The sequence below is a fragment of the Mustela nigripes genome, chromosome 3 (assembly GCF_022355385.1).
Source record: "Mustela nigripes isolate SB6536 chromosome 3, MUSNIG.SB6536, whole genome shotgun sequence".
NCBI lineage: Eukaryota > Metazoa > Chordata > Mammalia > Carnivora > Mustelidae > Mustela > Mustela nigripes.
The window spans coordinates 131505354-131530589 of record NC_081559.1 but is presented as its reverse complement, the minus strand read 5'-3'; the positions used below and the strand labels follow the sequence as shown (position 1 = coordinate 131530589).

The window sequence follows — 25236 nt, the reverse complement described above, 5'->3', positions numbered from 1 at the left end:
CTCTTAAATTGTATTTTTTACTAAAATTGGAAAGAAGAAGAACCGTAAATTGTAAAGCTTTACATTGGGGGAATTTTAAATTACAAGAGCTTCCCATTTTTCTGGAAGCGAAGGAAAATTTTCACTGTCAGTACTAAAATGTTAATCTACTCTCTGTAACCAAATGATGGTAAACAAATGAGAAAGGTGCTATAAGATGCATTAAGTAAAGTTCAAAACAGGAAAATGTAACTGAAAAAGATGAAAATACTATTAACTTCAGAAACCATTTTCCTACTGCTTATCCTCAGGCTAGTAATATCAAAATTCTGCAGCCATTTAAAAAGATAATTTTATTTGGTTCTTTGCTTTTTATTTCCAAAGAAAATAGATGTAATGGGGGGGGTGGATTGAGAGATTCAGAGTTTGACTTTCTCTTAACAAGACATAAAAAGACACAAAATAAAAACAAGAGTACAAGGAGTACGTTAAAAAGTATACCCATTATTAAAAAAATACATATATATATATATACACATTTACACACACATATATACCCATATTCATATTATGTAACCTGCCTGTATCTTTTAATAAAATAGAATTCAACATTATTAATGCAAAGTATTGAATGTGAAAATGAAAAACAAATATTCATAAGACATGCCTGGCGCAACTACTGGTCTAATAACTTCACACTGGATCTTAAAAAAAGTTATATACCAGTAGAAAATACTTCAAATGAGATCAAGATCAGAAGATCTTTGGCACAGATTATACTAATTTTTCTTCATATACATAGTCATTGTATTAGAAGACATGACTTACCTTTTACCTTAAAAGTTGTGTGATAATGTTATAACGGCATTCAATAAGTTCTACAACATTCAGAGTTGTCAAGTGCTAGTCATATTTTATCCAATGATTTCTATGTTATCTCTTTTCTCACTACTAACAAATGCACTGCTTTTAACAGTTACATGAATATTGGTACATTTTCAATGTAACTCAAAATGTTACTCCCATACTTAGGATACTAGGTAAAGATTCACTTCTATGACTTAAATAAACATATTGAATTTAAAATGTTGGTCATATATAAATTCATTTCACGTTCTCAGAAAAAATTCTCAAAACATATACATGTCTGGATTTAAAAAATTAATTAGGAGCACTCACCGATTGCATGCTTCCTCCAACCTGTTGAAAAACCATCCTAATTAGGCGCTTAATCCAGCCAAGCATTTAGATGGCAAAGTGTCTCCAAATTTGCATTTCAAGTACTTCAGACATACATAGCAGCACATGGTCCAATAAGCACACTAAAATTTTAAAATGCAAATACTAAAATGAAATAATTGTTATTTAGAATCTTTATTGTCTGCAACATGTCTCACAAAGTCTAGTCTAAAACATTTTAAAACTTTGTGTGTACTTAAAACAATTTTTGCCTGTGATCAGTTTTGAAAAAACAGTACAATATTTTTTTAACTATTTTTTTCCAACCAAGGTTTTTTATTTGGAAGCAATAAACACCCACTGTGGCTAATTTAAGTAGAAAATGTTTCTTTGAAAAGATATTTAGTAGATAACAATCTTAAAAGAACCTGACACAACATTCTGCCAGTTCCCACTTTTCTGCCTCACTGGCTCCTAAATTGCTATCTATACTGGTGGCATTTACTTGGCCAAATCTACCTGTCTACAGTTATGAGCAGATTCTAACTCCCACCAAAAATCACAAAGGAATCCCAGATATATGATACAGGAATTCAGATGCTAGAAGGTCCTTCCACAGTACTGGCACTATAACCCCTGCCTCTCATCTCCTTCCCCATCAATATATACTACAAATCTGACAGAATTAAATTGTTAACTCATCATACAGCATAACCCAGTTTACTGAAAGTAAAAAAGTTTCATTGGTCTCCAATGAAACAAGGAGCTTGAACAAAACCATGTCAATGTGCTGCTTCCTCATCAACACAGTCTTGATTAAAAACAGAAATTGCTAAAAACAAAAACAAAACAAAACAAAAAAACAGAAACTGCTGAACAGAATTAGTGTACTTAGTATATTTGATTTACATTCTGATGCAAGCTCATCCCATTAAGGACCAGAAACAAAGACTCTATTTACTACACTTTAAGAACTTCATGAACTGGGGGACGGGGAGATAAAGGGTGCTACAAACACACCAGACACTGGCTGAAACATGAACTGAAAAGAACCAAGTCTTGATGACAAATCAAAGTTTATAACAACTCTAAGCACTGGCAGTAATATCTAATTTATCGATAACTGTGAAATGGTCATGACTAGAACTTTGGTGAGACAGATATATTTTACTGTTACCAATATCTACTATTGCTTTTAAACATGTATACTGAGAGTTAATGGGAAGAGAAATAGCAAAGGTCCAAAAATAAATAAGTCAAAGCTGGAAATGATGAACAAAAAACTAGTCAGGGGAAAAAAAGAATGGTTTTACGTAGGATTTGAAAACCTATCCTTTTTTTTTTAAAATGTGGTGTAACTTACACAGAAAAGTATATCAATTTTATATGTCTAGCTAGATGAATTTTATATATGTATAGACCTGGGTAACCACCACCCAAATCAAGACACATAACATTTCCCAAACCCTGAAAGTTTCCTATCGAACTACTATTCTAACATTATGAGCACTTAATAGTTTTGCCCACTGTATATACTTTTCTTTGTGTTTGGCTTATTTCACTTAACAATGTCTGAGATTAATCCACACTGTTTGTAAATCGTAGTTCTCTATCACTGCTGTGTAGTAGTAGTGGTAGTTCATTGTATTACTATACCACAATTTAATTAACCAATTTACTGTTTATGAACATTTAGGTTGTTTCCATCTTTTATTTATTACAAACAAAGTTACTAAAATAATTCTTGTACGCAGCATAGTAAGGTACACATAACAACTCACTTCCCTTGAGTATATGCCCAGGAGTAAAACTGCTAGATTACACGATATACATACAGACAGTTCCCAACTTATACTTTTTTTACTTTACAACGGCGTAAAAGCAAATACACATTCAGTAGAAACCATACTTCAAATTTTGATTTTTGATCTTTTCCTGGGCTTTTGATATGTGGTAGATACTCTCACATGATGCTGGGCAGCATCAGTGACTGCACGCCCAGGCATCCACGTGATCACAAGGATGAACAACCTATAGACTTACAACCATTCTGTTTGTCACTTTTGGAACAGAATTCAATACATTACAGGAGACACTCAACACTTTACTATAAAATAGGCTTTGTGTTAGATGATTTTGCCCAACTGTAGGCTGATAAGTTCTGAGCATATTTAAGATAGGCTAGCCTAAGAAGTTCAGTAAATTAGGTGTATTAAATGAATTTTAGACTTTTGTATCTTCCATTTACAAAGGGTTTACTGGGACATAATTCCATCATCAGCTACATGATATATTGCTACATCTTTAATAGAAACTAATACCTTTCTGAAGTTTTTGTAACAATTACACCCTGAAAGCAGGTCACTGAAAGAGATCCAGTTATTCTACAATCTCTGTCAATACTAGGTATTGTCTTTTAAATTTTAGCCATTCTAGTGAGTTCTTTACATGTTTGGGGGGCATTTGGGTATCTTCTTTTCCAAAGTGTCTTTTGCTTATTTTTTAAATGGATAGTGGTTTTGGTTTTTCTTGTTTTTATTTCTTTTTAATTTTTTTTAATGTTTTATTTATTTGACGGAGAGATCACAAGTAGGCAGAGAGACAGGCTGTGGGCGGGGGCGGTGGGGGGGGGAGCAGGCTCTCTGCCAAGCAGAGAGCCCAATGTGAAGCTTGATCCCAGAATCCTGGGATCATGACCTGAGCCGAAGGCAGAGGCTTTAACCCACTGAGCCACCCAGGCGCCCCTTAAATTATTTTTGACAGCAGGACACCTGCGTGGCTCAGTGGGCTGGGCGTCAGACTCGTTTTTTTTTTTTTTTAAGATTTTATTTATTTATTTGAGAGAGAGAGAGAGACCATGAGAGGGAAGAGATCAGAGGGAGAAGCAGACTCCCCAGCCCAATAGGGAGCCTGATGTGGGACTCGATACCGGACTCTAGGATCATGACAGGAACCGAAGGCAGCTGCCCAACCAACTGAGCTACCCAGGTGCCCGGGGCATCAGACTCTTGATTTTGGCTCAGGTCATGACCTCAGGGTCATGTGTTCGAGCCCCGTGTAGGGGTCCCTGCTGGGTGTGGAACTTGCTTAGGATTCCTCTCTCCCTCTGTCCTCCCCCACTCATGATCACACTCTTTAAAAAAAAAAAAAAATATATATATATATATATAAAATTATTTCTGCCGAGAAGAGATGTTTTGCAATCTGAGCTAAAGATTAGAGAGCACAGCTTAGATAAAGGAGATGAAATCTAAGAGTGAATGACTAAGAAGCCAGGATAGAAACTTCAGGAAATACTTGAGGAACTAGCTGAAAAAAAAATAAATGCCCCTAGGGAAAAAGATCAAAAGGTAGCAGAAAAATAGGAAATAAGTTTTGCCATCAAAGGGAAAAAAAAGGAAATTTCAAGAAAGGAAATGGTTCTTGTTAAATAGAAAAATCCAGAAAAGAGGTTACATAGTCAGGTGATAGCCTCCTACTGCCAGCTCCTCCTCCAAGCTTCTCCAACAAGCTCTCTAAATTCTTCCTTAAGAGTAAATGTCCCGGGGGGCGCCTGGGTGGCTCAGTGGGTTAAGCTGCTGCCTTCGGCTCAGGTCATGATCTCAGGGTCCTGGGATCGAGTCCCGCATCGGGCTCTCTGCTGAGCAGAGAGCCCGCTTCCCTCTCTCTCTCTCTCTGCCTGCCTCTCCATCTACTTGTGATTTCTGTCAAATAAATAAATAAAATCTTTAAAAAAAAAAAAAAGAGTAAATGTCCCTTCCCTTCTTAAACTGAAACTGGGCTCTCCTTTTACAATGCTGCCTCAAAGCCTTCTCAAAGGGTTCCTGCTTGCTTATTCTCTCACACTTTCTATCAGTGCTGTTCCAGTCAGTAACTTCCCTAACCTCTTTTTAAAACTTTCTCAAAGGCAAAACTAAGGGACAAAAAACAGATTAGTGGTCACCAGGGATTGAGGTGGGTGGGTTACTTAACAAAGGAGCACAAGGGAAGTTTGAGGAACATGGGTATTGTGGTGATGGTTTCATGACTACGCTCATCAAAGAAATGTTTGCCAAACTGAGTGAATTTTGCTGTACACAAATTAATCCCTTATTAAAAAAAGAAAAAGAAAAAGAAATCCCCTTTGGAAGCACGGCTTTGGTTTTACCTACTATCCTCTACTGCTTATAATAAGGGCTAACTCAAGAACATTCAAGTCATTCCCCATCATTTAGCTATGACTGTAGCAAAGTCATCTTCTCTATTCCAAGTATTTCCCTAATTGAATTCCATGTTCTGGCCTCATTAGCACTAGTAAATCATAAATATCTTGTATTTACTAGTATTGGGTAATTTTTATTTTCACAGAAATGATGCATTCAACAGGATACTTTGTGTAAGTCCATTCATATAAAGATCCAAACTTACTTTTAGGTAAAATTAAAAGTAAGTTAATCATAGATTAGGGATTTTTCCCCCCCAGGGTTTGTTTTGTTTTACTGTTGGAGATAGGGGTACTGACTGATAGGAGGCCTGAGAAGGATTTCTGAGGATGCTGGCAATACTATATCTCTAACAGAGAGATACTTAGGTGTGTTTATTCTATTAAACTGTAAGAGAGTTGACAAAACTCAATCAATCTTTAGCCCTCCATTTTGTTCGCATCCACTTGCTCAATGACCTGTCTTATGGTTATGTATTCCTGGCTCCTGGGAGATTAATATACATACCTTAGAAATACCCTCCAAGGAGACTTGCTTTGGACTCCCACGAGTCTGTTAGAGGTAAGAGTCTTTCCCTCTTCTGAAACACAGATGGCACCGCAAGGTTAGCTGTCAATGAAGTGCGTGCAAGCCTTCTGATCTCACTACAATACCCTCCTGCATGTACCCTCACTCTGTGACATCTAGACTAAGATATGGACTTTTCAGAGAAAAGCTGCACAGATGTCCAGACAGTCGTCAAACCAATCCTGTAAGTTACCCTGAATAAAACTCTGTGTAAACTGTATGGAGTTGCCTTCTGTGTTTTTCAATCCTAAGTGCCTTCTCAGGTGGAGGATACTATACAGTCCTTCCTTCCACCTTCCAACAGAAACTTATCAAAATGTACCCTTACATACTTTTTTTAAGATCTATTTATTTGACAGAGCAAGAGGGATCACAAGTAGGCAGAGAGGCAGACAGAGAGAGGGGGAAGCAGGCTCCCCACTGAGCAGAGCGCCTGATGCAGGGCTTGATCCCAGGACCCTGAGATCATGACCTGAGCCGAAGGAAGAGGCTTAACCCACTGAGCCACCCAGGCACCCTTTTACATATTTTTCTTTTCTTTTTTTTTTTTTTTTAAAGATTTTATTTATTTGTCAGAGAGAGAGCGAGAGCGAGCACAGGCAGACAGAGTGGAAGGCAGAGTCAGAGGGAGAAGCATGCTCCCTGCGGAGCAAGGAGTCCGATACGGAACTCAATCCCAGGACGCTGGGATCATGACCTGAGCCAAAGGCAGCTGCTTAACCAACTGAGCCACCCAGGCGTCCCTACATATTTTTCTTAATGTAAGTTATGCTTCAAATAGAAGCCTTAAAAATGCATATAGCCTTTTGACCAAACAATGCAACTTTGAAGAATTTCTCTCACAGAAATAAAAGCATTATACATAAAAATACATGTATAAAGGTATTGTCTACAGTACTTTTTCTACTCACAAAATTGGGATCAACTTTAAATATTTGTCAATAAAATTGTTAATTAAATTACAGTATTAGAAATTACTCCTATTAGAAAATATTATGCATCTATTAAGTGAGAGTCCAGAGGGTAATTACACCTGTGGTGAACACAGCACAATGTATAAAGTTGTTGAATCATTTCATTGTATACCTGAAACTCATTAACATTGTGTCAACTATTCTCAAATTTTTAAAAAAGTGATAGTCCATGTAAGGACTTGACAGCATATACATGATACAGGAAGAATATGTTAATTATGATTTCATTTCTGTAAAAAAACAAAAATCCTCAAGTTCTTTATTTAGAGAAAGACACACATCAAACTCTTAAAACTGGCCAGAGAGGGCAGAAGTGAACTTTTCTTTGTATAGTTTGCTTTTTATTTAAAAACAAAATCTAGGGGCACCTGGGTGGCTCAGTGGGTTAAAGCCTCTGCCTTCGGCTCAGGTCATGATCCCAGGGTCCTGGGATCGAGCCCCGCATCGGGTTGTCTGCTCCGCGGAGAGCCTGCTTCCTCCTCCCTCCTCTGCCTACTTCTGATCTCTGTCAAATTTAAAAAAAAAAAAAAAAAAAGAACACAGGAAAGGGGGACGCCTGGGTGGCTCAGTTGGTTAAGCAGCTGCCTTCGGCTCAGGTCATGATCCCAGCGTCCTGGGATTGAGTCCCACATCGGGCTCCTTGCTCAGCAGGGAGCCTGCTTCTCCCTCTGCCTCTGCCTGCCATTCTGTCTGCCTGTGCTCGCTCTCCCCCGCCCTCTGATAAATAAATAAAATCTTAAAAAAAAAAAAAAAATTTTTTTTAACTTTGGCCCAAGCAATAATGTCTATGTAATTATTGCTTATTATTTCAGGACATTTTTTCCCAATTCACTTTAAAAAACTTAAAACTACAGGTTGCACTCCCTATCAGAGCCTAAACAGATTGGGATAACAAGATATCCTGTCTAAAATAAATATAAAATGGGGTGCCTGGGTGGCTCAGTGGGTTAAAAGCCTCTGCCTTCCATTCAGGTCATGATCTCAGGGTCCTGGAATTGAACCCCACATCCGGCTTGCTGCTCAGCAGGGAGCCTGCTTCCCCGCCCCCCCACACTTGTGATCTCTCTCTGTAAAATAAATAAAATCTTTAAAAAAAAAAAGAAGAAGAACATCTGGCTAAAACCAAGTTTACGGATCACAGAGAATTGCAAAACTCCAGCACTGGGGAAAATTGTATATAGAATTCATTGCTTTTTTTCTCACAATTCTTCAGTCTTTCGATTTTATTTTTTTTCTCTTTCTTTTTCAATGTATTTCTTATTTTATCATCTTTTTAAAAAAACTTCTTTAATTTTGGGGGCACTAGGATTGCTCAGTTAGTTAAGCATCTGCCTTTGGCTCAGGTCATGATCCCAGAGTCCTGGGATCAAGTCGAGTCAGGCTTCCTGCTCAGCAGTGAGTCTGATTCTACCTCTCCCCAGCTTGTGCTCCTGCTCTCTCTCTCTCTCTCAAATAAATAAAATCTTTTTAAAAACTTTTTTAATTTTCATTTTTACAGTTACATTCTACCCTTTCATTGTATTTAATTTTATTTTTATAATAATTTCATTATTTATTTTAATTTTCATTTTACAGTTACATTCTACCCTTTCATTGTATTTAATTTTATTTTTGTCTTTCTTCATAATTTTGGGATGCAGCTTCTTCTAACAGCCCAAAATACACACAAAATATAGTGTATTGCCCTCTTTACCTGATTTTTTTTTCTTTCAGTTTCAGGTCTCTTCTGATTTGTTCAGTGTATATTTCTCTGGGGTTATTGTCACCATTTTCATATTTAGATCCCTCATTAATCTATTCTTTGCTGGACAGAATGACAAGATGGAAAACCTGATCTCAAAAAAGAAAAGAGGCAATACTGACTGCCAGGTATCCAATCAGTATGGATGGATATAAGTAAGATGATGGAACTAGAGTTCAGAATAATGATTGTAAAGATACTAGCTGGACTAACATAGAAAACACTAGACAATCCCTCTCTGGAAAAATAAAAGAACTAAACCTATCAAGTTGAAATATAAACAGCTAATGAGATGCAATAAAAAATGGAGGCTCTAAATGATAAGATTAATAAAGCAGAAGAAAGAATTGGTGATACAGAAGACAAAATGACAAAGAATAAAGTGTAGAAAAGAGATAAAGAGCTACTGGATCATGAGGGGAGAATTCAAGAAATAAGTGATACCATTAAGCAAAAGAATATTAGAGAAACTGGGATCCTAGAAGAAGAGAGAGAGAGGGGCAGAAAGTATACTGGAGCAAATTATAGCAGAGACGTTCCCTAATCAGGGGAAGGAAAAAGGCTTTCAATACCAAGAGGAACAGAGAAACCCCATCAAAATGAATCAAATAGGTCAACACCTCAACATATAATAGTGAGTCTTGCAAACCTCAGAGACAAAGAGAAAATCCTGAAAGTAGCTCAGGACGAGAGGTCCGTAACTTACAAGGGTAGAACATTAGACTGGCAGGCAGAAAGGACTGGCATGATATATTTAAGGTGGCATATGAGAAAAATATAAAGCCACGAATATTTTATCCAGCAAGGCTTTCATTCAAAAATAGAAGGAGAGATTAAAAAGCTTCCAAGACAGAAACTTTCCAAACTTTCCAAAACAGAAACTTAAAGAATTGTGATCATCAAACCAGGCTTACAACATTAAAGGGAATCTTTTCAGCAAAGAGAGCTCAAAAGTAACATAGACCAGAAAGGAACTGAGACCAAATACAGAAACAGTGACTTTACAGGTAATACAGTGGCACTAAACCCATATATTTCAGTAGTTATTCTGAATGTAAATGGGCTAAATGCCCCAATCAAAAGACTCGGCATCAGATTGGATAAAAAGTAAGATCCACTGATACTCTGTATGCAAAAGATTCATTTTTTTTTTAAGATTTTATTTATTTATTTGACAGAGATCACAAGCAGGCAGAGAGGCAGGCAGAGAGAGAGAGAGGGGGAAGCAGGCTCCCTGCTGAGCAGAGAGCCCCATGTGGGGCTCGATCCCAGGACCCTGAGATCATGACCCAAGCCGAAGGCAGCGGCTTAACCCACTGAGCCACCCAGGAGCCCCTGCAAAAGATTCATTTTAGACCAAAAGACACCTCCAGGTTGAAAGTGAACAAGTGGAAAATCACTTGCCATGCTAATGGACATCAAAAGGAAGCTGGAGTTGCAATCCTTTTATCAAATTAAATTTTAAACCAAAGACTGTAATAAGAGATAAGAAACAATACTATATCATAATTAAAGGGTCTATCTAACAAGATCTAACAACTATAAATATTTATGCCCCTAACATGGGAGCAGCCAATTATATAAACCAATTAATAACAAAATTAAAGAAACACATTAATAATAACACAATAATAAGGGGCTTTAATATCCCACTAACTGCAATGGACAGATCATCTAAATAAAAGTTCAACAAGTGCTAAATGACACATTGGATGAGAGGGACTTCACTGAATACTGAGAGCATTCCATCCTAAAGCAGTAAAATACACATTCTTCTGGAGTCCACATGGAACACTCTTCAGAAAAGACCACATACCCAGTCACAAATCAGTTCTCAATCAGTACCAAAAAAACTAGGATCAACCCTTGCAAATTTTCAGACTACAGTGATGTGAAACTTGAACTCAATCACAAGGGTGAAGAACTCAAATATATGGAGGTTAAAAAGTATCCTACTAAAGAATGAAAGGGTCAACCAGGGAATTAAAGAATTTTTTTAAATACATGGAAACTAATGAAAATGAAAATACAACTGTTTAAAACCTCTGGGATACAGCAGAGGCAATCTTAAGCAATACAAGCCTTTCTCAAGAAACAAGAAAGATCTCAAATACACAATCTGACCTTACACCTAAAGGAGCTGGAGAAAGAAGAGCGAATAAAGTGAAAACTCAGAAGAGAATGAATAAAGATTAGAACAGAAATCAATGAACTAGAAACCAAAGAACAGTAGAATAGATCAAGGAAACTGGGAGCTGATTCTTTGAAAGAATTAGTAAGATCGATAAATCTCTGGCCAGACTTATCAAAAAGAAAAAAGAGCGGGATGCCTGGGTGGCTCAGTGGGCTAAAGCCTCTGCCTTCGGCTCGAGTCATGATCCCGGGGTTCTGGGATCAGGCCCCGCATCGGGCTCTCTGCTCAGCAGGGAGCCTGCTTCCTCCTCTCTCTCTGTCTGCTTCTCTGGCTACTTGTGATCTCTGTCAAATAAATAAATAAAATCTTTAAAAAAAAAAAAAATAGAGCAAGGACCAAATAAAACCATGAATGAAAGAACACAACCAACACTGAAGATATACAAACAACTGTAAGAACGTATTATCAACAACTATAACCAACAAATTAGGCAATCTGGAAGAAATGGATGCATTCCTAGAGATGTATAAACTATCAAAACTGAAACAGAGAAGTAGTAGTAAACCTGAACAGACCCCTAACCAACAAGGAAATTGAAGAAGTAATGAAAAATCTCCCAACAAACAAGAGTCCAGAGCCGATGGCTTCCCAGGGGAATTTTACCAAACATTTAAAAAAGAATTAACATCTATTCTTCTGAAGCTGTTTCAAAAAATAAAAATGGAAGGAAAACTTCCAAACTTATTCTATGAGGCCAACACTGCTTTGATCCCAAAACGAGACAAAAACCTCACCAAAAAGGAGACTTACAGACCAATATCCCTCATGAACATGCATGCCAAAATTCTCACCAAAATCCTAGCCAATAGGATCCAACAGTATATTAAAAGGACTATTCACCACCACCAAGTGGGATTTATTCCTGGGCTGCAAGGGTGGTTCAGCCTCCGCAAATCAATCAATGTGATATAATACATTAATAAAACAAAGGACAAGAACTATATAATCCTCTCAATAGATGCAGACAAAGCATTTGACAAAGTACAGCATCCTTTCTGGATTAAAACTCTTCAGAGTGTGGGGATAGAAGGAACATACCCCTATCATAAAAGCCCTATATCAAAAGCCCACAGTGAATATCATTCTCAATGGTATAAAATTGAGAACTTTTCCCCTCAGGTCAGAACATGGCAGGGATGTCCATTCTCACTACTGTTGTTCAATACAGTACTAGAAGTCTTAACCTCACCAATCAGACAACAAAAAGAAATGGCATCCAAATCAGCAAAGAAGTCAAACTCTAACTCTTCACAGATGACATAATACTCTATATGGAAAAACCCCAAAGATCTACCCCAAAATTGCTAGAACTCATACAGGAGTTCAACAGAGTGGCAGGACATAAAATCAACACATAGAAATCGGTTACATTTCTATACAGAAGAAAGAGAAAGTAAAGAGTCTACCCTATTTACAATTACACCAAAAACCACAAGATAACTAGGAATAAACCTAGCCAAAGCGGGAAAGGATCTGTACTCAGAAAACAAAGAACACTCATGAAAGACATTGAAGAAGATACAAAGAAATGGAAAAACATTTCATGCTGATGGATTGGAAAAAAAATATTGTTAAAGTGTCGACGCTACCTAGAACAATCTATACATACAATGCAATCCCTATCAAAATGCCATCACCTTTTTCAGAGAGATGGAAGAAATAATCCTAAAATTTGTATGGAACCAGAATCTGAATAGCCAAAAGAATGCTGAAAAAAGAAAACCAAAGCTGAGATCTGACTTCAAGCTATAATATTACAGAGCTAAGATCATCAAGATAGCATGGTATTGTCACAAAAAACAGATGTGTAGATCAACGGAACAGAATAGAGAGCCCAGAAATGGACCCTCAATTCTGTGGTCAACTAATCTTCAACAAAGCAGGAAAGAATAACCAATGGAAAAAAGACACTCTCTTCAACAAATAAAATAAAATGGGAAAGAGATCGTTTCTTCAATAAATGGTGTTGGGAAAACTGGGACAGCCACATGCAACAGAATGAATCTGGACCATTTTCTTACACCATACATAAAAATAGACTCAAAATGGATGAAAGACCTAAATGTAAGACAGGAATGCATCAAAATCCTAGAGAACACAGCAAGCTCTGTGACTTTTGCCGCATCAACTTCTTGTTAGACAAGTCTCCAAAGGGAAGGGAAACAAAGGTAAAAAAATGAACTACTGGGACTTCATCAAGATAAAAAGCTTCTGCACAGCAAAGGAAATAGTCAACAAAACTAAAAAGCAACCTATGGAATGGGAGAAGATATTTGCAAATGACAATACAGAAAAAGGGCTGGTATCCAAGATCTATAAACAACTTCTCAAACCCAACACCCAAAATACAAATAATCCAGTCAAAGAATGTGCAAAAGACAAGAACAGACACTTCTCTGAAGAAGACATGGACAACAGACACATGAAAAAATGCTTAACATCACTTGGTATCAGGGAAATACAAATCAAAACCACAAGGAGATACCACCTCATACCAGTCACAATGGCTAAAATTAGCAAGTCAGGAAATGACAAATGGTGGTGAGGATGCATAAAAAGGGGAACCCTCTTCCAGGGTTGGTGGGGATGCAAGCTAGTAGAGCCACTATGGAAAACAGTATGGAGGTTCCTTAAAAAGTTGAAAATAGAGCTACCCTAAAACACAGCAATTGCACTACTGGGTATTTATTCCACAGATACAAATGTAGTGATCCAAAGGCACACCTACACCTCAATGTTTATAGCAGAATGTCCCCAAGAGCTAAACTATGGAAAGAGCCCATATGTCAGTACACAGATGAATGGCTAAAAAGACAATGCAGTATATACATAAAATGGAATACTACTCAGCCATCAAAAAAATGAAACCTTGCCATTTGCAACGACATGGATGAACTAGAGGGCATTATGCTAAGTGAAATTAAGTCAATCAGAGAAAGGCAATTATCATGGGATCTGACTCATATGTGGAATTTAAGACACAAACAGGATAGCAGGGGAAGAGGGGAATAAACAAAATCAGAGAGCGAGACAAATCATAAGAGACTCTTAATCACAGGAAACAACCTTAGGTTGCTGGAGGGGAGGAGGTTGAGGGAGGCTAGGTAACTGAGTGATGGACATTAAAGAGGTTATATGATGTAATGAGCGCTGTGTATAAGACTGATGAATCAGTGGGCAAAAAAAATAAGATCCCATTCACAAATTTTTTTTAAAAATTAATTTAAAAAACACTAAAGTCATTAAATAAGGCAAAAGAGTAAGAGAACAAAATGGATTGGAGAACTACACAAACAACCAGAAAATTACCAAAATTATTCCAGGGAAGCAAGGATGGATCAACATCTGCAAATTAATCAACGCATTACACCACATTACAAAAAGGATAAAAATCATATGACCATCTCAATAGATGCAGAAAAATCATCTGACAAAATTCAACATTCATGATAACAAAAAAAAAACCTCAAGTATTATAGATAGATGGATATTAGATATCTATATCTATCTATATTAGATATAGATAGACTTATCTCAGTATAATAAAGGCCATATATGACTAACCCACAGCTAACATCATACTCAACAGTGAAAAGCTGAAAGCTTTTGGGGAGAAGATATGAAGAACAAGACAAGGATGCCTACTCGTGCCTTTTTTATTCAACACAATACTGCAAATCTTAGCTAGAGCAATCAGACAAAAAAGATATCCAAATTGGTAAACAAGAAATAAAAAATTGTCACTATTTACAGATGACATGATACTACATATTGAAAACCCTTAAAACTCCACCAAAAAACTATTACAATAAACAAATTCAGTAAAGATGCAGGATACAAAATATACAGTGTAATCTGCTGGGTTTCTATACACTAATACAAACTACCAGAAAGAAAAATTAAGAAAATAATTCCATTAAAATTGCCTTGAAAAGTAAAAAATACCTATAATTAAATTTAACAAGGAAGTAAAAGACCTGAGCTCTAAAAATTATTAAGACATTGACAGAAGAAACTAAAGATGACACAAATAAATGGAAAGATATACCATGTTTATGGCTTGGAGGAATTAATACTGTTACAATGTCGCTATCACCCAAAGCAATCTACAGATTCGATGTAATCCCCACCAAAATTCCAATAGCATATTTTCAGATAACTAGAACAAATAATCCTAAAATTTGTAGAGAAGCGCAAATCATCTATAAAAGTTGGCTATAAACAATTCTGAGAAAGAACAACAAAGCTGGAGATATCGTGCTCCCATACTTCAAACTGTATACTACGGAAGCTACAGAAATCAAAACAGATGGTATTGGCATAAAAACAGACACAATGATCAATGGAACAGAACAGAGATCCTAGAAATAAGTCCACACATACATAGTCAATCTATAACAAAGAAGGCCAGAAAATAAAATGGGAAAGAGACAATTTCTTCAATAAATAGTGTTGGGAAAACTGGACAGCTACTTGCAACAGAATGAAACTGGATCACTTTCTTACACCATACACAAACATAAAATGAAAATATAAGACTTAAATGTAAGACCTGAAACCATAAAATTCCTAAAAGAAAACACAGGCAATAAATTCTGGACATTGTCTTAGCAGTATTTTTTGTATCTGTCTCATCAAGCAATGGACAAAATAAAAATAAACAACTTGAACCACATCAAACTGAAAAGCTTTTGCACAAAAAAGGAAATTATCAAAGGAATCTGCTGAATAGAAGGTATCTGTATCAGATAAGGTGTTAATGTCCAAAATATATATATATGCAACCCCACATCAAAAAACAAACAAAAAAACCCAATTAAAACATGAGCAGAGGGGTGCCTGGGTGGCTCAGTTGTTAAGCCTCTGACTTTGGCTCAGGTCATGATCCCAGAGTCCTGGGATTGAGACCCACATCTGGCTCCCTTCCGGGTGGGAGGCCTGCTTTTCCCTCTCCCACTCCTCCTGCTTATGTTCCCTCTCTGTGTCTCTATCAAATAAACAATCTTTTTTTAAAAGTGGGCAGAGGACTTAAATATACATTTTTCCAAAGAAGACATATAGTTAACAGATACATGAAAAAACGTTCGACTTCACTAATCAACAGGGAAATACAAATCAAAGCAACAAAATCACCTTACACCAGAGAGAATGGCTAGTAGGAAGACAAGAAAGAAAAAGTGTTGGCAAGGGAGCCTGGGTGGCTCAGTGGGTTAAGCCGCTGCCTTCGGCTCAGGTCATGATCTCAGGGTCCTGGGATCGAGTCCCACATCGGGCTCTCTGCTCAGCGGGGGCCCTGCTTCCCTTCCTCTCTCTCTGTGATCTCTTCCCTTCCTCTCTCCTACTGTGATCTCTCTCTGTCAAATAAATAAATAAAATCTTTAAAAAAAAAAAAAAAAGTGTTGGCAAGAATGTGGAGAAAAAGGAACCCTATGCACTACTGGTGGGATTGTAAATTGGTACAGCCACTGTGGAAAACAGTAAGGAAGGTCCTCAAAAAAAATAAAATATAAAATACCAAACAATCCACTAATTCCACCTCTGGGTATTTACCCAAAGAAACAAACCCACAATTTGAGAAGATATGCACCTCAATTTTTATTTCAGCCTTATTTATAACAGCCAAGATATGGTAGCAACCTAAGTATCCATCCATAGATGGTTAAAAAAAAAAAAAAAAAAAAGATGTGGTATACACATACATACACAGGAATATTACTCAGCCATGGGAAAGAATGAGATCTTGCCATATGCAACAATATGGATGGACCTAGAGGATATCATGCTAAGTAAATTAAATCAGAGAAATAGTAACACCATATGATTTCATCTATACATGGAATCTAAAAAAAAACCCATAAATACAAAAAATACACTGGTGGTTGTTAGAAGGTGGGGGGGTTCAGGGATGGAAAAAAAGGGTGAAGAGGAGTGGTTGGTACAGGCTTTCAATTATGGAATAAGTCACAGGAGATGAAATCTATAGCACAGAAAATATAGTTAACGGTATTTTAACAGTGTTGTATGTTGACAGATAGTAGCTATGTTGTGTGAGCATAGAAGAACATACAGGCTTCTGGAATCATTACTTGTACCCCTGAAACTAACGTAACACTTACACTCCAATTAAAAAAAAAACTATATTGTAATAAAATTTTTTAAAAATTTGATCGTCCAAAAAAACGAAATCTTGCCATTCGCAATGACATGGATGGAACTAGCGGGTATTATGCTAAGGGAAATAAGTCAGAGAAAGACAATTATCATATGATCTCTCTGATAAGAGGAACTGGAGAGGTAGGGCAGGGGTTCGCAAAGGGGAAGGGAGGAGAAAAAAAATGGGACCAGAGAGGTGGACAAACCCTAAGAGACTGTTAACCTCAGGAAACAAAGTGAGGGCTGCTGGGGGTGGTGGGAGGGAGGGATGGGTGGCTGGATAATGGACACTGGGGAGGGTATGTGCTGTGAGTTGTGTAAGACTGATGATTCACAGACCTGCACCCCTGGGGCAAATAATACATTTTATAAATAAATAAACTGATGGTCAATTAATTTTCTTTTCACAGAGTTCTTAACATTTAAAATACAGATGAGGGTGCTTGGGTGGCTCAATGGGTTAAACCTCTGCCTTTGGCTGAGGTCATGACCTCAGGGTCCTGGGATCGTGTCCCATATTGGGCTCTCTGCTCAGCAGGAAGCCTGCTTCCTGCCGTCCCCCGCCCCCCACGCCTGCCTGCCTCTCTGCCTACTTGGGATCTCTGTCAAATAAATAAATAAAACCTTTAAAAAAAAATAAAATAAAATACAGATGATTGGGACACCTGGCTGGCTCTATTATTATGGCATGCAACCCTCAGAGCTCTAAGTTCAAGCCCCTCACTGGTGCAAAGATTACTTAAAAATTCAATCTTAAAAAAAAATAAAGATGTATTTTAACATAAATTAGTACAGATGACCAAAAAGTTTTGAAACTGTGGGTAAATATTTTAAATTAAGAAGTTCTGAATTGGGACGCCTGGGTGGCTCAGTTGGTTAAGTGGCTGCCTTCGGCTCAGGTCATGATCCCAGTGTCCTGGGATAGAGTCCCACATCCGGCTCCTTGCTTGGCAGGGAGCCTGCTTCTCCCTCTGCCTCAGCCAGCCACTCTGTCTGCCTGTGCTCGCTCGCTCTCTCTCACTCTCTCTCTCTGACAAATAAATAAATAAAATCTTAAAAAAAAAAAAGAAGAAGTTCTGAATTTTGGGGCATCTGAGTGGCTCAGTCTTAAAGCGTCTGCCTTCGGCTCAGGTCCTGATCCCAGGCTTCTGGGATCCAGCCCCACATCAAGCCCCTCATCAGGCTCCCTGCTCAGCGGGAAGCCTGCTTGTCCCTCTCCCACTCTCTCTGTCAAACAAATTTTAAAAATCTTAAAAAAAAAAAAAAAAAAAAAGAGAGAGAGAGAGAAGAAAAGAAACTGACATTTACCAGCACTTCAGAACCACTCTGTCTTTTCATCCCCCTTTTTTAGGTGATTTGTTTTTCTCTTTTCCTTGCCTTACATCCATAAATTCAACAGTTACCCAAACCTATTTCGTCTATAACCCCAGGTCAAGCCACTCATCTTTTCACATCTCAAGTAAAGCCATCTTTGATAGTGCCCAGCTAACTTTTCCTATGAGATGGTTACAATCAGTGAGTCACGGTTTTGCTCAAGTTCAAACTCCTTAAACTTGGCCCTCAAAGTACTTCACAAAGTACTTCACATAGGAGTCTAATTTTATTTCTAGACTTCTGAATTAATCCCCTATAACAGGAATCCTAAACTCCAATTTAACTGGTTTTCCCTACTGTCCTCTGAAAAAGCCCAGCTGTCTTTTTCTGGTTCCTTATTCCTCTAACATTATTTGGAAAAAGACAGTCTTAGAAATAGTATAAGATTGAGAAGATAAGGGATACAGTTTAGTCAATATAAATAGCCAGTGCATGCTATATGCCAAAAGAATTAGAGCCTAGGGGCACAAGGATAGCTCAGATGCTTAAGCATCTGCCTTTGACTCAGATCACGATCTCATCAGGGAGTCTGCTTCTCCCTCTGCTCCCCATTTCTGCGCTAGCTCTCTCTCCAGTGCGCTCTCTCTCTCAAAATAAATAAAATCTTTTAAAAAGGGGAGTGAGAGTAGAGACTATCCGCTGATATATTTTTTGTTTTCTTTCCCCTTTAATTGGTCCTATACTACAGAAATTGTAAACATTTGTATTTACTGATCTACATTTACATACTTTGATTTTTAACTTAAAATTCAATTGCACTAACCTTTTACTGTTTGAAAGAAACATATATACTCATAAATCCCAGGGTTTTTTTTTTTCCCCCATTATAGATTTATAGCTCAATAGAAATGATCCACAGCAGTTACAATTATTCCATTAATTCTTAGGAAATTTAATTATGGTTAAAAGAGCAAGAACTTGGCACTGCCCAGGGTTGCTATCCTAAACCCGATCCCCCAACCCCCGATTTCCCCCTTATTTACACCAGTGCGAAATTACGCAAATTGCTTAGTCCCCCTTTGCCTTCATCTGTAAAACTGGATAACACCTACTTCACAAGGCTGTTTTTGAAAATTAAATGAACCGTTGGAAACAATTTCACAGAGCTTCATACATACCAAGAGCCATATAAACAGAAATTATCAAAATTATTATTACTGCTCAAAAGCAACACTGCTACTGCCAAGACTAGATTGTTTGGAACCTTCATTTTTAATGATTTTGAAAACCTGAGCATAGGGCAGTGAAACTGCACTGTGGGAGAACTGCCCGCATTCTTACAGAGCAAACTAAATTTGCGCCGTCTACACGTTCACGTTTTCCTTACTTCACTCAATCCCTCTAGAAGGCAAATGATTAGAAAAAAAGAGTATATAATTGCTGACCATGACAAAGTCGTAGAAATACCCAACAGAGATTCAATGCCTGGGATTTGCTTGAAAATAACCTGTGGAGAAGGAGCCCAAGTGTTGACAATTGTTAAAACTGGGTGAAGGGTTCGCCAAGTTCCTCTCAACCTCGGTACGTTTGAAGATCTCCATAATAAAACGTGTTTTTAAATGTCTGAAGGTCGATCTTTTCTGTGGGGCTCCACGCGACTAGTTACGTTCAGGAAGCTACACTGGGAACTACTGGGAGGCGAAAAGTTAAAACAGCAACACCAGCCAGGTGAGACTGGTTAAGCCTCCCAGGCAAGCAGCAGGCGAGCGTCTCCTCCCAGAGTCCACAAGGCCCGGCCCGGAGGCGCACCCGCGGAGTCCGGCCGGTCTAACCCCGGGAAAGAGCGCAACGCCCAGGGCCTTCCTGGGACCGCCGCCGGGCGGCTGGCGAGAGACAAGTGGGCTCGGAAAGATGGACCTAAGGGCCAGGGGCGAGCGGGAGATGTGGGTGGGTGAGTCCCAGCCTTCAGGGCGAGTCAGCTGACTTCTCTCCGCTCCGCCGGAGCTCCAGCCCCAGCAAAGCCCTCGGCCACCGGCTGCCCGAGAACGTCTCCGCCTCCCTTCATCCACGGCACAGACTCCCAACCGGCCCACGGAGCCCGCCGTCTTCCCCGCATGCCCGAAACGGGGACTCCTTCAGCTTTGACTTTGTTACCAGGGCTTCCCACCGCCCTCAGGCCCGGTGGGCCTCTTCGAAACCCCCTCAACCGCTTTCTTGGGTCCCTAGCCCCACTCACCTCCGCCGCGCGGCAGCCAGGTGCCTTCGTGAGCTTCTCCGGCTTCCAGCTTGGCTCTCCCGGGGAGTTACTGCCAATCACCCAACCTCCGCCCCAAATCCGGACCAGACTGACCAATCAGCTGGTTCTTACGGCCCGGAGGCGGGTACTGAGAGCCTGGACGGGACGCGAGACGACCCGCCCACAGGCCTGCAGCCACTTCTCACTGTGAATGTGCGCAAGCGCGGTGCTTGGCTAGAGGCGGGCACTTTCGCGTGGACTTCGCTTTGTGTCTTCACTGCTCTGCCCTGGAAAGTACTTTGTTAGTAAACCCCGCTCTCTAAGTATGTAGCAAGACCCGCATTCTGAACGTAGCCACAAGTGTGTATTACCCTGAAAGAAGCTAGGAGTTCTAAGCCCTTGTTAACCTGACTTGTGTTGAGTCCTTTTATCCCACGCTATTGAGACTTGTGTTTAGCCGGCAGATCTTCCCACGTAAACTTAATATCTCGGGTGTGTTTGTGTTGAGGGGAGTTGAGGGTGCGGAGTGTCCAAAGAGCATGGATGACGATTTTACTGTCCTCAGTTCCATCTGTTTAGTCTGATTCGTGGGCCGCGTGTTTTTTTTTTTTTTTTTTTAAATAGTTGAATATTTGGGGACACTAGATTTCAAGAAATCCTGCCATGAAAATGATCATTACATCTATAGCTAACAATATATTCAACATGGTAACGTGCATAGGCCCAAGTCGAAATTCATTTGTAGAAAGAAAAGCCTGCTTAAGGATTTCTGAATGGCCTTTAAAGAGGCTGTTGCTGATTGGCTGTCGCTGATTGGCTGTCTCTCTTACCCTCGCTTTGTAATTGATCCCACAGGTCACTCCGCAGGCACAGAGCCTCGGTGGTTTTTATTCCCGTGCCCAAGTCTCTTCAGGGTGAGGGCTTCCCGACTTCAGCAAGAGCATTAATCCATTTGGGAGCCCATTATGACTGTACAAAGATTTTTAAAAGCCTTTAACCACGCCCTCAGGAAGCCTCCGGGCTAACAGGAAGACAGAAACACAAACTTACTTAACCAAATGTTCTCATGGAGGAATAGTGGAAGCCTGGGAGACGGGCCTAAGCCAGCCCAAAGGCTCAGGGGAACGCTTACTAGAGGTGTGCTTGGGCTGAGGCTTGATGCTTAGCTTCTGAGCTAAAGGAGTGGAAGCAAAACATAGCATTTCTGGCAAAGTTTACTTGCTGAGATCTTTAAAGGGTGGATTTACTGGGGCGCCCGGGTGGCTCAGTGGGTTAAGCCGCTGCCTTCGGCTCAGGTCATGATCTCGGGGTCCTTGATTCGAGCCCTGCATCAGGCTCTCTGCTCAGCGGGGAGCCTGCTTCTCTCTCTCTCTGCCTGCCTCTCTGCCTACCTGTGATCTTTCTATGTCAAATAAGTAAATAAATAATCTTAAAAATAAAGGGGGGAAGTGGATTTACTGCGAAGCTAATGAAGCTTGAGCTCAGACCCCCTGGCTTGCACCAGACCTTTCCAAGACCCAAGGGGGGACCCTAGAACTGAGTTCACATATGTTGTCTTCTACTCTTTAAAAAGAAGATGGCTTAAAGCAACCTTCAAACAGAGATTGGTTAAGTGCTTTTTTTCCCCATTCCAGCTTTCTTTTCTTCACATTTCTCTGCATGCTAAGTGCCCTCCAGTGACCATGGGCATTTTGAGGATCTGGGTGAGGGGAGGACGATTAAGTTGAATTTAGCTTCCTTTTGTGATTAGTTATTATGGACTCTCACACTGTTGTAATGTCTTCCCAGAATATTTCTAGCCATACTATATGCCATCTCACAGAGGGCCTATGGATGTGTCTTATGGCACGTGGCACCAGAAGTATGTGGCCCGTGGAGGAGAAAGGATGGAAAATGTGTTGAGACAGAAATTAGGGGATGATCTTCCAGTCATTGTACTTGAAGTTATAATCAGTGTGCTTCACTTTTTGCCTTCAATAAGCTTTATTTTAGAATAATTTTAGACTTACAGAAATGTTGCAAAGATTGTTCAGAATTCCTGTTTACCCCTCACCCAATTTCACCTAATGCTAACATCATGCATTACCATGATGCACTTATAAAATTAAGGAGCCAATATTGGTACATTACTATTTACTAAACTCCAGACTTTATTCAGGTTTTATTAATGTCCTTTCTCTGTTCCAGAATCCTATCCAAGATGCCACATTGCATTTAGTCATCATGCCTCCTTGCTTAGATTCCTGGTCTATGACAGTTTCTCATGATGTCCTTGTTTTTCATAACCTTGATACAACCATGACAGTTTTGAGGAGCATGGTCAGGTATGTTATAAAATATGCCTTGATTCGAATTTGTCTGCTGTTTTTCTCATGATCAGACTGGGATTGTAAGGTTTAGGAGAAATACCACGCACTGAGATGCCCTTCTCATCACATCATATCAGGGGATCATGATGTTAGCATGATTTATTTCTGCTGATTTTAACTTGACCATGGTAGTATTTGCTAGTTTCTCCACTATAAAATTGCATTTTTTTACCCTCTTTCCATATTCTCTTCTTCAGAAGCAAGTCACTAAATCTTACCCACCCTCGAAGGTCATAAGAGATTAAGCTTCAACTCCTGGAGTGGAATATCTACATAAATAACTTATCATTCTTCTCTAGGTAGGATTTGTTTCTTCTGCCCATTTACTTATTTATATTCAATCATTTATTCATAAAGAATCATGTATATTTATTTTCTATTTCGCTTATATTTTCTAAATACATCCTCTCTTAGTGGACAGAGTTAGGATCCCTGACCCCTGGTATTCACACCCTTACGTAATCCCCTTTTAAAGTGGGTGGATTTTACATAGTGACCTCCTTCTAATGAATCAAATAAAAGAGTGATAGGATGGCAATTACAAGATTAGTTTTAAAAAAGTATGGCTGGGGTGCCTGGTGGCTCAGTCATTAGGCGTCTGCCGTCGGCCCAGGGTCCTGGGATTGATCCCCGAATCGGGCTCCCTTCTCTGTGGAAAGCCTGCTTCTCCCTCTCCCACTCCCCCACCTTGTGTTCCCTTTCTCACTCTCTCTCTCTGTCAAATAAATAAATAAATCTTAAAAAAAAAAAAAGGAGTGTGGCTTTCATTTTGCTTGCTCTCTCTTGGTCTCTCCTTCACTCTCTCTGAGAGAAGCTACCTGCCATATTGTGAGCTGTGCTAGGGAGAGACTTATGTGGCAAGAAACTGAGGGAGGCCTCTGGCCATCAGGCAGCAAGCAACTGAGGCCCTCTTTTCATCAGCCTCTGAGAAACTGAATCCTGCTAACAGACATGTGAGTGAACTTGGCAAAAGATCGTCTCTCAGTTGAGCCTTGAGATGACTGGAGCTCCACTGATACCTTGATTGCAGTCTTTTTTTTAAATTATCATATAATGTATTATTTATTTCAGGGGTACAGGTCTGTGAATCATCAGTCTTACACAATTCACTGCACTTACCATAGCACATACCCTCCCCAACGTCCATCAGCCAGCCACCCTATCCCTCCCTGCCACCCCAGCAACATTCAGTTTGTTTCCAGAGATTAAAAGTTTCTTATGGTTTATCTCTCTCCCTGGTCCCATCTTGTTCCATTTTTCTCTCTGTTCCCCCCATGCACCCCCGCCCCGCCTCTCAAATTCTTCATATCAGAGAGATCATTATGACAATTGTCTTCATCTGATTGACTTATTTCACTTAGCATAATACCCTCTAGTTCCATCCACATAATGGCAAATGGCAAGATTTCAGGGGTTTTGATGGCTGCATAGTATTCCATTGTGTGTGTGTGTGTGTGTGTGTGTGTGTATCACATCTTCGTTATCCATTCATCTGTTGATGGACCCTTGATTGCAGTCTTATGAGAGACTCTGAACCAGAGACCTGAGCTAAGGCACACATGGATTCTGCATGCACAGAAACTATGAGATAATAAGCAATTATTGTGTTAAGCTGCTAAGTTTTGGAGTGATTCACTAGGAAGCAATAAATATCTAATACAATTTCTGTCTTCTCTTCAAGATTGACGGTCCTGAAACTCCACTTTGGATCGTATGTTTAAAAATACATATGCTCAGGCCACTTCCCTGAATCTTAGGTGATTGTTTTATGCAACTAAGTTGGGAAATTAATGTAGAAGGTTACAAGGCAATCCATTTGGGGATTTTAGGAGAAAATGGACTCTCCTTTTCTATTTAGTATATCTGATCTTGGAGTTCCTCACCCAAATAAATGGCTCAGCTTACTTGGCAGAATCCAGAATAACTGAAACTTCAGTTATTGAAAAGAGGAGAAAGAATCGGAGTTCTCGCTTATTCACTGTGCAGCCTTGAAAAAGTCCCTTGACCTTTCTGTGCCTCCAAATTCCTAAAAGACTTAAGAATTATAGTGCCCCTGTTTAGGCAGAGATTTATCCATCATCAAGTATATTTTAGACCATGGAAAGGTAAACAAGGCCAGTTGTGGGCCAGCTTCCTTGCAGAAATTTCCCAAAAAGGTCAGATTCCCATTTGTTTTTATTGGTAGGTGGTGAAGCTGAATTTTTTTGTAGAAGGAATATGAGCTTCCAAGTCAGACAGACCCTCTGCCTTTTATCAGCCATATGGCGCTGGCCAAGTCAGTCAGCCTCCCCAGGTCTCATTTCCCTGAACTGCACAGTGGGGAAAATA

The 25236-nt window shown here is 39.3% G+C and overlaps 1 protein-coding gene across 3 annotated transcripts in view; it reads right to left on the bottom strand.

Annotated features, from left to right (window-relative positions):
- MTFR1 (mitochondrial fission regulator 1) overlaps positions 1–20622 on the bottom strand; it is a 53275-nt gene extending 32653 nt beyond the window's left edge. The window contains exons 1-3 of one of the 3 annotated variants that reach the window (XM_059394656.1): positions 20540–20610; positions 5868–5940; positions 1159–1301 (exon numbers count right to left, since the gene is read on the bottom strand). In XM_059394656.1, coding sequence (XP_059250639.1) covers positions 1159–1224 — 66 coding nt within the window. In that variant the 5' untranslated portion in view covers positions 1225–1301; positions 5868–5940; positions 20540–20610. Of the gene's footprint in view, positions 1–1158; positions 1302–5867; positions 5941–20539 lie in introns of those variants that run through there. The other 2 variants (XM_059394655.1, XM_059394657.1) reach the window with 2 other exon arrangements.
- Positions 20623–25236: the final 4614 nt, after the last annotated feature.